Source organism: Hibiscus syriacus, unplaced genomic scaffold (genome assembly GCF_006381635.1).
Source record: "Hibiscus syriacus cultivar Baekdansim isolate YM2019G1 unplaced genomic scaffold, ASM638163v2 tig00110895_pilon, whole genome shotgun sequence".
Taxonomy (NCBI): Eukaryota; Viridiplantae; Streptophyta; class Magnoliopsida; order Malvales; family Malvaceae; genus Hibiscus; species Hibiscus syriacus.
This window is the reverse complement of record NW_024062903.1, coordinates 2,810,823-2,824,059: the sequence shown is the minus strand read 5'-3', so window position 1 is coordinate 2,824,059 and position 13,237 is coordinate 2,810,823. Positions and strand designations below refer to the sequence as shown.

General features: G+C 33.9%; 1 protein-coding gene and 1 pseudogene across 1 annotated transcript; one reads left to right on the top strand and one right to left on the bottom strand.

The window, feature by feature from the left end:
- The first annotated feature begins 92 nt into the window (after positions 1 to 92).
- On the top strand, positions 93 to 2,428 carry LOC120145887 (probable sugar phosphate/phosphate translocator At5g05820). The gene is made up of 5 exons (XM_039159603.1): positions 93 to 575; positions 1,559 to 1,662; positions 1,743 to 1,971; positions 2,045 to 2,194; positions 2,373 to 2,428. The coding sequence occupies exons 1-4, from the start codon at positions 135 to 137 to the stop codon at positions 2,189 to 2,191; spliced, it is 921 nt and encodes a 306-aa protein (XP_039015534.1). The 5' UTR covers positions 93 to 134; the 3' UTR covers positions 2,192 to 2,194; positions 2,373 to 2,428.
- Positions 2,429 to 5,044: 2,616 nt separating this feature from the next.
- Positions 5,045 to 8,820, bottom strand: LOC120145956 (annotated as a pseudogene).
- Between the last annotated feature and the right edge of the window lie 4,417 nt (positions 8,821 to 13,237).

The following is a 13,237-nucleotide window of genomic DNA, read 5'->3' as shown; positions in this document are numbered from 1 at the left end:
ATGGCATTGACACTTCAATCCTGGAATCATTCTTAATTCTTACGTTACGCCTCCTCTTCTGCTCGCCCCTTATTAGCTTCTTCCACTCCTTAAGAAAAAAAAGAAAGAGAATCCCTTGAAACTATCATATAGCCATGAAGACTGTGCTACCATGGACCACGATTTGGATCGTGATCTCATGGTACGGTTCGAACATTGGGGTCCTCCTTTTAAACAAGTACTTGCTCAGCAACTGCGGGTTCAAGTACCCCATTTTCTTGACCATGTGTCACATGCTTGCCAGCTCTTTGCTAAGCTACGTAGCCATAGCATGGCTCAAGGTGGTTCCCATGCAAACCATCAGCTCCATCAAGCAGTTCGTCAAAATCGCAGTGTTGAGCTTGGTTTTCTGCTTTTCAGTTGTTCTCGGAAACGTCTCGTTACGGTATCTCCCCGTGTCGTTTAACCAGGCCATTGGTGCCACGACGCCCTTTTTCACAGCGGTTTTCGCGTATCTTATGATGAAGAAGATGGAGAGTTGGGTTACATACGCGACACTCATACCTGTGGTTGCTGGAGTCGTCATTGCTAGTGGGGTAACAATTTCCTAACTTTACTGGTGTTTTAGACGGACGAAACTACCTTAGAAATGGGGGAGACAATTTCTCCTAATTTTGATGGTTTAATTAATTCTAAGATATTAATATTTTTGAAATCATCTTGTTCCCTTGAAATTTATTGGTTTAATTATATTATAAGATCATTTCAGTTTTAAAATCAAATTTTAACTTCTAATTTTTGGATGATCAAACTCGACTCACATCATTTTACACATGGGTTGATTTTGGATTTCATTCTTTTTTATTATTTATTTTAAATTGTAATTTTTCAAGTTAGGTCATTTAAAATTAGGATTATTCTAGAATTTTTTAGTTATTTCGGTTATTTGTTTGATCATTTTAAGTTTAAATTATTTATTTTTGTTATATCCCGGAGATTGCCTCCGAAAAACTATCAATCTCTCCAATCAAACACTTTCGAATAAGCCCTTTCGTTTACCAAAGCCTTTGAAGAAGCCTACATTATTTGAGTCAGTTACAGTGCATGATATACCTACATGGTGTACTAAGACGAAATTCAAGAATTTGACTATCATATCTATTTATCTTATTTATCTTGGAGACGAGTAGTCATGATGACTCTATACCTAGCTCCTTCAACTAAGACCACTATAGATACACCTTAATCACAAATGAGGAAGTCATCCCCTCTCCTTTTCCTTCTCCTTTGACTACTATATTTTTCATTATACTTTCATTTTTAGCATCGAGAAACACCAGTCAATGATAATTTCCTCACCAGTCATGATTCTCGGCTCGAACGATAAGGGTGAATCGCCAATTACCTATGAGATAAACTTGTTTCTATCCTCAATTTTTATGGTCAAAAATCAGAGTAGACAGGGTTTAAGTTAGGATTGTTAATCAAGTTTTGTAATCAGATCAAAGTTGTGGGGTGTGGGGTCAGAATCTGTAGTAATTTGTGAATAAAATTTCTCATAATGGTGTTTGTGTTGTAGGCTGAACCAAGTTTCCATGTTTTCGGATTCATAATGTGTGTTTCAGCAACTGCTGCAAGGGCGTCTAAGTCTGTGCTTCAGGCTATTTTGCTGTCATCAGAAGAGTGAGCTGCAAAACCTTCAAAAGTGGATTATGAATCTAGAAAATTTAACCAAATACTGTTGTATATATTGATTATTACAGGGAAAACCTAAACTCAATGAATTTGCTTATGTACATGGCACCAATAGCAGTGGCGATATTGCTTCCAGCCACAGTGTTGATGGAGAGAAATGTGATTGGGGTAACAGTGGATCTTGCAAGAAAAGATATGAGAATAATATATTACCTGATTTTCAATTCTTCGCTTGCGTATTTGGTGAACTTGACCAACTTTTTGGTCACTAAACATACAAGTGCATTGACTCTCCAGGTACGTACGGATTATGAGAATTTCATTTCAAAACTTTTTGAATGGGGGAATTAGTTAATTGAAAATCTTGCAGGTGCTGGGAAATGCAAAAGGCGCTGTTGCTGTGGTGGTCTCCATTATCATATTCAAGAACCCCGTTTCATTTATGGGGATGTTGGGTTACTCCTTAACAGTTCTTGGAGTTTTTCTTTATAGTGAATCCAAGAAGGGAAATAAATGATTTCTTCTTACCCTTTTATGGGGCATCCGCTTCGATGTATGTGTTCGTGAGAGTAACCACGTGCTATCTTGAAATCCAAATTCTTTTATGTTGTCTATTTTATTGATGATGTTCATCTTAAAATAATTTATATTATTAATACATATATATTTATCCTAAAACAATATTTCTTGATCCACCATCACTTACTTTCTATAAAACTCATTTATGTTCATTTGTTATGGTCGGGGTTCGCTCAATAAAAATATGGGTGAAGTATATAAATGATCTCCCGATTATATGACATTATTTTATTGAGTTCTCGACTATTAAAAGTTATAGAATGATCCTCTGACAATGTGACGTTGTTCTGTTGAGTCCCTCAACTATTAAAAGTTACAAAATGATCACCTAACCATTCATATATTGCAAACTTGTCCTTTTTGGATAAAAAATTGACTATCATTTGAGCTGTACGTTAACATGTTGACTGAGATACGATAGTCGTCTGATATTTTATGATCAAATTTTAACCTATCTCAATCAACAGGTTACCTTTCAACTCAAATTGTCTTAATTTTTTTAACGAAAAGGACAAGTTGTAAACATATAAATAGTTCGGTGACCATTTTATAAATTTTAATAGTCGAGGGACTCAACAAAATGATACCCTTCAATCGAAAAATCATTTTATAACTTTTAATAGTCGGAGAACTTAATAAAACAACACCCTATAATCGATAGATTATTTTTGTAATTTACCCTTCAAATATTCTGTTAAAATTTGATTTTCTCATTGTTTTTTCAGTCTAACAATAGTTCTGATCCCACTACTACTATGAGAGTTAAAATTAGAGAAAATCGCCTCAGTGACCAAAAATGCCTTATAATATACGATTTTAACCAACTTTTTTTGGATTTGCGAAAATGACCAACAAAATCGCAACGCGAAATAAAAATCGCAACGCGATTTAGAAAATCGCAACGTTGAAAAGAAAATCGCAACGGTCAAAAGAAAATCGCAACGCGATATTCCAAGAATCGCAATGCGATTAAGAGAATCGCAACGCGATCTTCCAAGAATCGCAACGCGATTCAGAAAATCGCAACGCGATTCCAAGAATCGCAACGCGATTCAGAAAATCGCAACGCGATTCAGAAAATCGCAACGCGATTAAGAAAATCGCAACGCGATTCCAAGAATCGCAACGCGATTCAGAAAATGAGTAAATTCTTTCAAAAGCTATTGTATTTGTTTCTTTCTTAAGAATTTTCTCTAAAAAGATAGTATCCGCGCGGACGTGTCGAAGACACTATTACCACGACCACGACCACGACCACGACCACGACCACGACCACGACCACGACCACGACCACGACCACGACCACGACCACGACCACGACCACGACCACGACCCGAGACGAGACGAGACGGCGGCGGCGCGCGCGAGTCCCCCTTGTTCTCTTTCACTCAACAAGGAAATGGGAAATCCAAGCCTTAAATACTCTTCCCAATAGTGTTTCCAATACTATGTGGGATTGAGCATTACTCAACACTTCAAAGAAAATATAGCAATTTTTGTAGCATGTTTCCCGCTTAATCCATATTTAAAAATATTAAAACATTTTATCATATTAAAACTATATGTATAAGTTTGAATTGAAATGTAGATATCTACAACTCTTTTAATTCTCTTGATAAAATGTTTTAATATTTTTAGATATGGATTAAGCGGGAAAATACTACAAAAATTGCTATATTTTCTTTGAAGTGTTGAGTAATGCTCAATCCCACATAGTATTGGAAACACTATTGGGAAGTGTATTTAAGGCTTGGATTTCCCATTTCCTTGTTGAGTGAAAGAGAACAAGGGGGACTCTCGCGCGCCGCCGCCGCCGTCTCGTCTCGTCTCGGGTCGTGGTCGTGGTCGTGGTCGTGGTCGTGGTCGTGGTCGTGGTCGTGGTCGTGGTCGTGGTCGTACGTGTCTTCGACACGTCCGCGCGGATACTATCTTTTTAGAGAAAATTCTTAAGAAAGAAACAAATACAATAGCTTTTGAAAGAATTTACTCATTTTCTTAATCGCGTTGCGATTTTCTTAATCGCGTTGCGATTTTCTTAATCGCGTTGCGATTCTTGGAATCGCGTTGCGATTTTCTTAATCGCGTTGCGATTCTTGGAATCGCGTTGCGATTCTTGGAATCGCGTTGCGATTTTCTTAATCGCGTTGCGATTCTTGGAATCGCGTTGCGATTTTCTTAATCGCGTTGCGATTTTCTGAATCGCGTTGCGATTTTCTTAATCGCGTTGCGATTTTCTTAATCGCGTTGCGATTTTCTGAATCGCGTTGCGATTCTTGGAATCGCGTTGCGATTTTCTTAATCGCGTTGCGATTCTTGGAAGATCGCGTTGCGATTCTCTTAATCGCATTGCGATTCTTGGAATATCGCGTTGCGATTTTCTTTTGACCGTTGCGATTTTCTTTTCAACGTTGCGATTTTCTAAATCGCGTTGCGATTTTTATTTCGCGTTGCGATTTTGTTGGTCATTTTCGCAAATCCAAAAAAAGTTGGTTAAAATCGTATATTATAACTTTTTTTTGGTCACTGAGGCGATTTTCTCTTAAAATTATTACATCCTCTACTTGTATAGTCTTATTAATGGATTTAAATGAATTTCATCATTAATTGCTGCCATATGAACTATTTTATTATTTCGGAATATTAAAAAATTATAAAAGTAGAATAGTTAAATTATGCCAAATCAAAGTAAAGAGATTGAATTTCAAATTTCAGCATATGAAAAGGTCTAAAACCATAATTAAACCTTATTACCATTACATGTAACTTATTTGTGTATAACCTATATGATGAAGGGGCATGAAAACTACAATGTTACTTTTCCAATGTTAAATTTCGACTTGAAACTGTGTAATGAATGTAAATAAGAGGCAATGCAACAACCTCGAGCCAAAGATGTCCGTTCAAACCATCTAAAATCTGACATGCATCATTTCAACTTGCCCAATATATCAAAATGAATGTTTCTTCTCATGCTGTTTTTCCTTTACGTCTGTTTTCAGTTTTAGGGGTGCTGACCTCAGCACTTGCTGTGGCTGGAGAAGAATCCATCAAACTGGAAGCGATCGCAGCCCTCAAGTCTTCATCTTCCATATCTGAAAGCAGTTGTAGATTTGTCTCGGAAAATGAAGGCAGCTGCTCGGGATGTTGTCGAATCATATTGTTTCTTTGAGGAGGAGGCTGTGTTATGATGCACGATTTGGTTATGCTCTCAGCATCCTCTGGGGACAGCCACTGCCCGTAACCGTTAGAAGCTTCAGAGGAAGAAATAGAGCACTCTTTAGGGAAGTTTCCCCTCACCAGGAAAATGCTCCACCCTGATCCTTTTAACGAGTCCAGATAGGCTGAGAGATAGAAGTTTGAGAAGTGCTGCGGCGCAGCATTAAGACTGTCAAAATTTTACCACTCTCCATCGACTTTCTGGATGCAAAACCAATGGTCGTGCAGATGACAAATGAAAGCGTTTTCCAGCTCAGGGTCGATCTGGGCAGCCTCGGCAACTGGGCAGTTAAGGGGAATAACTTGCAAATCCCAAACTTCTAAAGCTTTTTGCAAAACCTATGGAAAAAGTTTTCCAGAGTAGATATCATCAGACAATGCCATAGATATCATCACATATACATGTACTAGTTTGAACAACCAACAGGAAACATAATGATTCCTTTTGATACTAAATAGGAGACAGAAAAGGAAAGCATAAGCAACGGCAATAAGATACCTTAACTGAGTTATATGTGCGAAATCATGGTCATCCTGCATATAAGATTATTGAATAGAAAATCATGTTTGGGCACACACACGAAAGGCCACTGAACCATCTTGATTTATAAAGCGAAGAACGAAGCAAAACAATGCCAATGACTAATATTCTAACGTGAGCAACGTTCCCACCTAACTTCCCAGGCCTCCTTATTAGGAAAGAACTCAATAGCATTTTTAATTTAACCTTGCTTATGTTATTCTCAAGATATCTATAAATGGAATAATAAGTCCCAACACTTGATATATTCACATATTGGATGCATATTTAAGGGCAATGGAGATGCAAGAGTTTGACTGCATCAATTATATTTTTTTCCTTTATCCAATCGCATATATACATGACAAAGCATTTATATATATTTTTTATAGAACACAGAGCATTTATATGTAGAAACCAACTGTGGATTTCAATAACCACCTAAGATTGATCATACCACAGAAGGATAAAGAAATTTCAAGATGAAAACCTTATCCAGAGAAGGGACTTAACCATGGCCAGAGAGCCTAAGCCCCCCAAAAGCATTTGAAAATTTCCATTAAGGCCTTCAAAGCTTTTGAAAACAATTCATTTAGGCCGCCAATTTTTTTTAAAAAAAAATTCATTAATATATATGTATATGTATTTATATATTAAATTATATTAAATTTCCACCTTCAAAATAATTTATTATTTATCTATGACTTAAGTTCATGCATTATAATTAATAATTAAAAATACATTATTATTTTATCTTTTCATTTTACTGCCAGTATTCAGGAACTCTTCAAATTAATTGGTTTATCTTAAAATACAAGTCAAAATCATCCAAACTTAAACTAATTTTCTAAGTATTAGTTTTCTCACCTAGTCTCCAACCAATAGTGTTGAAAAATCATTTTTTCCCCTACTTTTGTTGTCATTATATCCTTGTACTGGTTTCTTCTATTTCTGTTTCCAAATTCAAAATTTTAATTGGTGATTGATATTGGTGGATAATTCGTTTTGCTTTCTATTATTATTGTTTCTTGTCCCTAAACATGTTTAATAAGTTTTAATGCATTTTTCCTCTTTTTTATAGTTTAAATTATGGCAGATGGTGTTTTATTCTTTTTCTTAAAATGATTATTTGCTAATTTATCATTAAAAATGTGCAAGTTCAAAAAAGTTGAATTTCTTGCAAATAACACGATCGTCAATATTAAAAGAAAGATCCTATTTTTTATTATTTTATTTATTATTGATAAGATTTATGGTTATATAAGTTATTTTTATTAGTATAGTACTGCCTATATGTTTTAATATTGGTAAAATATTATAAGATATCTTAGTTAAAGTATATATTAATAAGTTAAATAAACAAGTATATACAAACAAATATATCATGCATAATAAACTAACAAATCTATATAACTTGCTTTAATACATTCCCTCCATATTCCATTCCAAGAAACCAACTGTAACGGATATATAGTTTCCCCGCCCCCCCAAATTTAATGTAAAGATCTGCCACTGGCCTTATCCTATATTACTTCGTTATAATTGCACAAACTACCAGCATTTTTATAACAACTGGGTTCTAATATGCTAAAAATAATCATGCAAAGGTTCTCACTATGTAGAAGAAAGGCTTTTTGTTCATATTATACTTCTAAACATTTTTTTTCCCCTGGATGAGGGTATTCAAGCGTTGGATATTGAATATCTAGCCCTGTCCCAGTTTACATGCATGCATACAAACAGCCTTCTTGGGAAATCTATATTTTGCTTTCTCAACAACAAAAACACTGCAAAGATAGTATTTCAGAGTGAGGTAGCATATATGGAAAAGCCACACATGAAAGGCTAATATTTTGATTAGCAATTTCAGCAATTATATCTACAATGCATTCTATAGAGTGAAATGAATATGCGTATATGTAATACGTCCTGCATATGCATGTAGATTTTCAAGTTTTATACAAAATGCACCACATAAATTCTACTCTCGGAGAATGATCTTCTATGGACAAGTTGACGGATATGATATTCACCAAAAACCATTACCATTAAACATATCAATGCAAACAACTTAGGCCACAACAAGTCGATTCCAAGTAAAACATAGTATAGCACCATGTAAATTGTAATATTATTCCTATTGTGGGTGCTTCTTTAACTAACAGGACTCAAGAAGAAAATCAAGACAAAATTAGCTACTTTAACACATAAAGAAAAGATGCAGGCAGTTCGGGTTTAAACTGAATAAAACATTCAAATTATTCCTGTCTTAGTCTAACAAATCAGTTGCCAAACTGATAATCCTAATTACTCAAAGTCCGAAAGAACTTTAACTTTCAACTCAAATCGATATTATTGAGGAAAAAAAGGCTCTCTTTTTGTAATATTAGTTATAGAAAAAGTTTAGGGTAAAGCCCTTTCGAATTCTATTATTATTCGATCTTTCCACATCATGAGCAACTACAAGCTTTAATGTTTTCAATAAAGAACCAATTTCATACACTTAAATCTAGATTCCACTTCCATCAAATCTCGAAGATAAGACTAAAGTAAAGGAAGAAAGAAAGAAAGAGAAAAAAAGAACCTGAATGCTAAAATCGCCACCAAGTGAGACACTGTGGGATTCCTCAGAGAGGAAATCACCCGGCGACGGCGGTGGTACCTTCGAGCATCATCTGGCGATCTTTGGAGTCAAGGTCGGAAGCTAAAGCCGCTAAATCGAATTCGGAGAAGAAAGGTCCTTGTAAAACCGTGTTGACGCAATGGACGGCGCACAGATTCGACTCTTGTACCTCGTGGTACAACATACCACCATTGCTAGCTCCCTCCATTGGCCCAAACCACTGAAGTTAAATTGAATAAATAAATACCTAAAAGAAGACCCTCATTTGTTGATATATATATATATATATATATATATATATTAATTTACGGCTAAAGCAAATGGAATTCAGAGAAGAAGATGAAAGGTAACAAAGGAAAAAATAAAAGGTAGGGTAAACTATATAGATAATCATTTATGTTTAAATACATTTTTATTTTTTTATTAAAATTTTAAAAATAATAATTTTATAATTGATATTATCAATTTATAATAAATTAATCACCAACAGAATAATAATGATATAGAGCGTTAAACTGATCGACTTGAAATTGTTTAACTAGGACAGCCATTTTGACCAACAACACCTACAAATCCCTTGGATTGGATTACATTTTTCTCCTCCTTTGATAAAGAACTCAGAAATTGATTTATGCAAATCGTTAGACCGAATCAGACCACCATATTACACCGGTTTCTGCAAATTATTGGGTCAACTCAATGATTGTTTAGTTACTTTTGAAACTTACTCAAAGTGGAGAAATTGTGGTGAAGAAGACAGGAAAAGACTGCAATGTAGAAGATCAAATGATCATGGACAAAGGGTTGAAGATGGAGTTCATAAACTTGAGATAAAATAATCATGACTACTTCTGCAATAGGGAGAGAACTTAAGGATGAGAGTAATTGGAAGGGTTTGTTGCTTGCACCCACTGGATATCGATATCATTCACTATTGTCAAAGGCTTGGAGGCGCCGATGATGCTTTCAATGGGATCAAAGGGTTATGCACATACCCTATATCCTGCTGCTTCCGGAGTCGGCAACTATTGGATTTTACTCTCATGCTCTTCCACGTGGAAGAGTGTTGTTGTTCGAAGGTTTCCAATTACTTCCTCTAAAGACATCCCTTTCACAGCAGCCTACAATATCGCAAAAGATCTTATAAAAGTCACTAAAACAATCAAGCTGATGAACCACTACAATAGTAGTAAACGATAACTCATACACATACTATTCTCAGCTTGTACAACTAAAGTTGATGATGTTTGACCACAGTGCACCCAGACTCTTCGGGATATTGCTTATGTCAAGTTATCGTTGGATTTCAGGTTCCAAAAATTAGATATTTATGATTAACAAGTAAAATTTATGCGTGTTTTGATGTAAGTCAAATGGTAGCTAAAAATATTAGTTAATGTGGTCAAATGGTGATAGCTTATCTCCCCAAACGTGTCAAATCAACTTTCCTTGAAATGGATAGCGTTACTTAATGACATAATAAATTAACAATTGCTTTGTTATTTTTCAATAACGTTAGCAATTATTTTATTAATTTTCAGTAATATTAGTGATTGTTTCATTACTTTAATTTTAACAGAAAAAAGAAAAAAGAAAAAAGAAAAAAATATTCATAGTTCAGTAATCATTTATATAGTTTACCCTTAATCTATTAAACTCTCATTTAGTCATAAAACTATTTGAAATACATAATAAATCATATCTTTCTAATTTATTGCTTCATATTTAAATGTTACGATTATAAAAATTATTTGAAAGTAATTAATGTTAAATTACTTGAACTAATTATTTTGTTAAGTACCGACGTTGATTTAAGTGGTAAGCAGTTTGATATTGATTAAGTAGATCTCGAGTTCGAGTTCTTGTGTATGCAAAAAAAATCCTTGTTATGAGACTCATCCGCTAAAGTCAGGTGTGCGATACGAATTAAACTGGACTAGTCAGGACAAGGCCTTAAGAAACCGAGAAGATAAACCAAAAAATAAAAAAATTCATTTAACCAAACGACATAAATCACAGAAAAATTATGAAATTAAATATAAAAATTTGTTGTAGTGACATATCTCCTCGTAAACTTATTTTTTTCCTCTCTTCTTGATTATCAATGTTTAAACGATTAATTCAGTTATTGATTAAATTATACTATTTAAAATTGAATTAATCAAATTATCTTTTCTTTTAAAGATAATTAAACTATATATTTTTTAAATTATTAATTGAATCGAACAAAATTCGATTAATTTGATTGGTGGCTAAATTAACTAATTTTATAATTTTTTTAAATAGATTAATTTGAATCTAAGAGATATATTTTTCATTTGAGTTAAGAATTTATTGGTCTTGAAAGTTTAATAAGTTTAGTGCAATTAAAAAATAATTGTGTCTTAATTCTTAATGGCCATGAGCTTAATATATATATATATATATATATATATATATATATATATATATATATATATATATATATATATATAATATATATTAATATTATATATTTTCATTAATTCCATTAATTAATCGATTTTGAACTAAATTAATCGATAATCAAACTTTAAATATTTTCTTAATCGTTAATCAATCTAACACCTAATTATTTGACCGTTTAATCGAATTAAATTTTAATACGGTCGATTAATTAAGTTAAAATCAGACAATAAACACCATTAATCAGCTAAGAAAAGTTTACTTTATTTTAATCAATTATGGATAAATGTTTTTTTATGAGAGTTATGAACGTATTATAAAATAATAAAATAAAATAAACAAAAATAAAGGATATAATTTTACTACATGATATGAGGCAGCCTATTGGTGAGGACCTCTTCGATTGTAATAGATCTAGAAAGAAGTAAGTAATTCCTTTGCAGCAAACTTACTAGAAAGAAGTAAGTAATTCCTTTGCAGCAAACTTACTAAAACTAAGGATGATGTTGTTGGTTGTATGGTTAAGGCTATGGATGAAAATGGCTAAGAAAGGATGAAAAAAAAGGATGAATTAGGTTGCTGGAAATTTTAAAATGGTGAAAGGTGGAAGATGAGTGCTCGGAGAAGATGACAATGATGAAAGAACAAATCTAGAAATTTTAACAAATCTAGAAATTTTGGTTAACAAACAAAGAACAAGGAAGAACCTATACTAAAAAGTATAAACCCGAACCTTATACGTTCAATGTTCAAAGGACTTGGACCCGTTAGATAGCAATCTAAGAACCTGAAGTATCACAAGCTTGACACAACAAGATCAGACTTGAAATGTCAAGAAAATAGTTCTAAGAAGAACCAACATTGAGAGAAAACCTCACAATAATTTTTATTCATCAAATGTCTAACCTTTGCACTTACAAAATTACAAAATATATAGGTAAAAGAGAGATATGGCAGGCCATCACTTGTGGCTACAAATTAATCAGGTTTTGAATTCAAAACCCAAATGAAAAACAAACATGTAACTCCCTTGTGTTGCTGCCCATTTGTGTGGCTGATTTTGAATGCATTTAACCCATTTTGCATGTGTTAAATGAGTGGATAAGGAGGTTAAAACGTCCATGCATGGAGGGAAGGGTTGAGAATTCAAACAATTTCACATGTGCTTTTAGTTTGAATTCAAATCTTCCCAATGTTGAATTTCTACACATGTGTGCACAATGTCACGCATGCCATACACTCTTGGATAGGTATATAACACCCCCACATGCTGCTCACATGCTTGTAGGACACTCTCCCACACGTAGGACACCTTTGAGTTGCTTCTAGACTTGTTAGCTTGAATTGAGCTAGTGAAACTGAACGGAGCTAAGGTGAGCTGAATTCAGCTAGCTGAAAGTGTAGTGAGTCAATTTGAGCTGAGATGAGCTGCATACACTCCTTTGAGCTTCAAACGAGCTAGGATTAAGACCTTAAGTTGTTGCCCTTTATTGTTCCTATATGAAAAACATAATAACATCCATCAAAGTATGGCAAACTTATTGTAAATTTACTAATAAGCTAAAAATACTATGCAAAGACACTTATGAGTTATAAAACTTATTAAAACATAAAGTAAGTAATATATAATGCACACACTTATATATCTAATGAAACTAATGCAAATACATATAATTACTTAGTAAAACTAAGGTGATGTTACACATCAATATGTAACACATTGAAAAGCTTAGTTTCTAAGGCATAAACATTACGGAATGATTCAGAAACTTGTAAAAACTTAAGAGAAAGAGCTTCCCTAAAATGCTTTGCCTTAGAACGTGTGATAGGTTCTGTTGGTAAGACCTCCAGATCAGCTTCCTTTGTTGGCATAGATGTGCTCACATCACCCCCTTCTTGAAAAAGATTTAACCCCAAATCTATAGAAACATCGTAAGAGGATAAATAAAAAACGTTAAATGTAGCACTTACATTGAATTCACCCGGTAAGTCCAACTTATAAGCGTTATCGTTCACTTTCTCCAACACTTGAAATGGACCATCTCCTTGTGGTAACAACTTAGAACGTCATTGGGCTGGAAAACACTCCTTTCGAAAATGGACCCAAACTCAATCTCCAACATCGAAGGTAACTCGCTTACGACCTTTATTTGCTTGCTTCTCATACTGTTGAGTCATTCGCTCTAGATTTTCCTTAACCT

Coding starts and splice junctions, on each gene's coding strand:
- LOC120145887 (XM_039159603.1), top strand. CDS start 135: ATGAAGACTGTGCTACCATGGACCACGATTTGGATCGTGATCTCATGG. Junction 576..1,558: donor GAGTCGTCATTGCTAGTGGG/GTAACAATTTCC, acceptor TTTGTGTTGTAG/GCTGAACCAAGTTTCCATGT. Junction 1,972..2,044: donor CAAGTGCATTGACTCTCCAG/GTACGTACGGAT, acceptor AAAATCTTGCAG/GTGCTGGGAAATGCAAAAGG.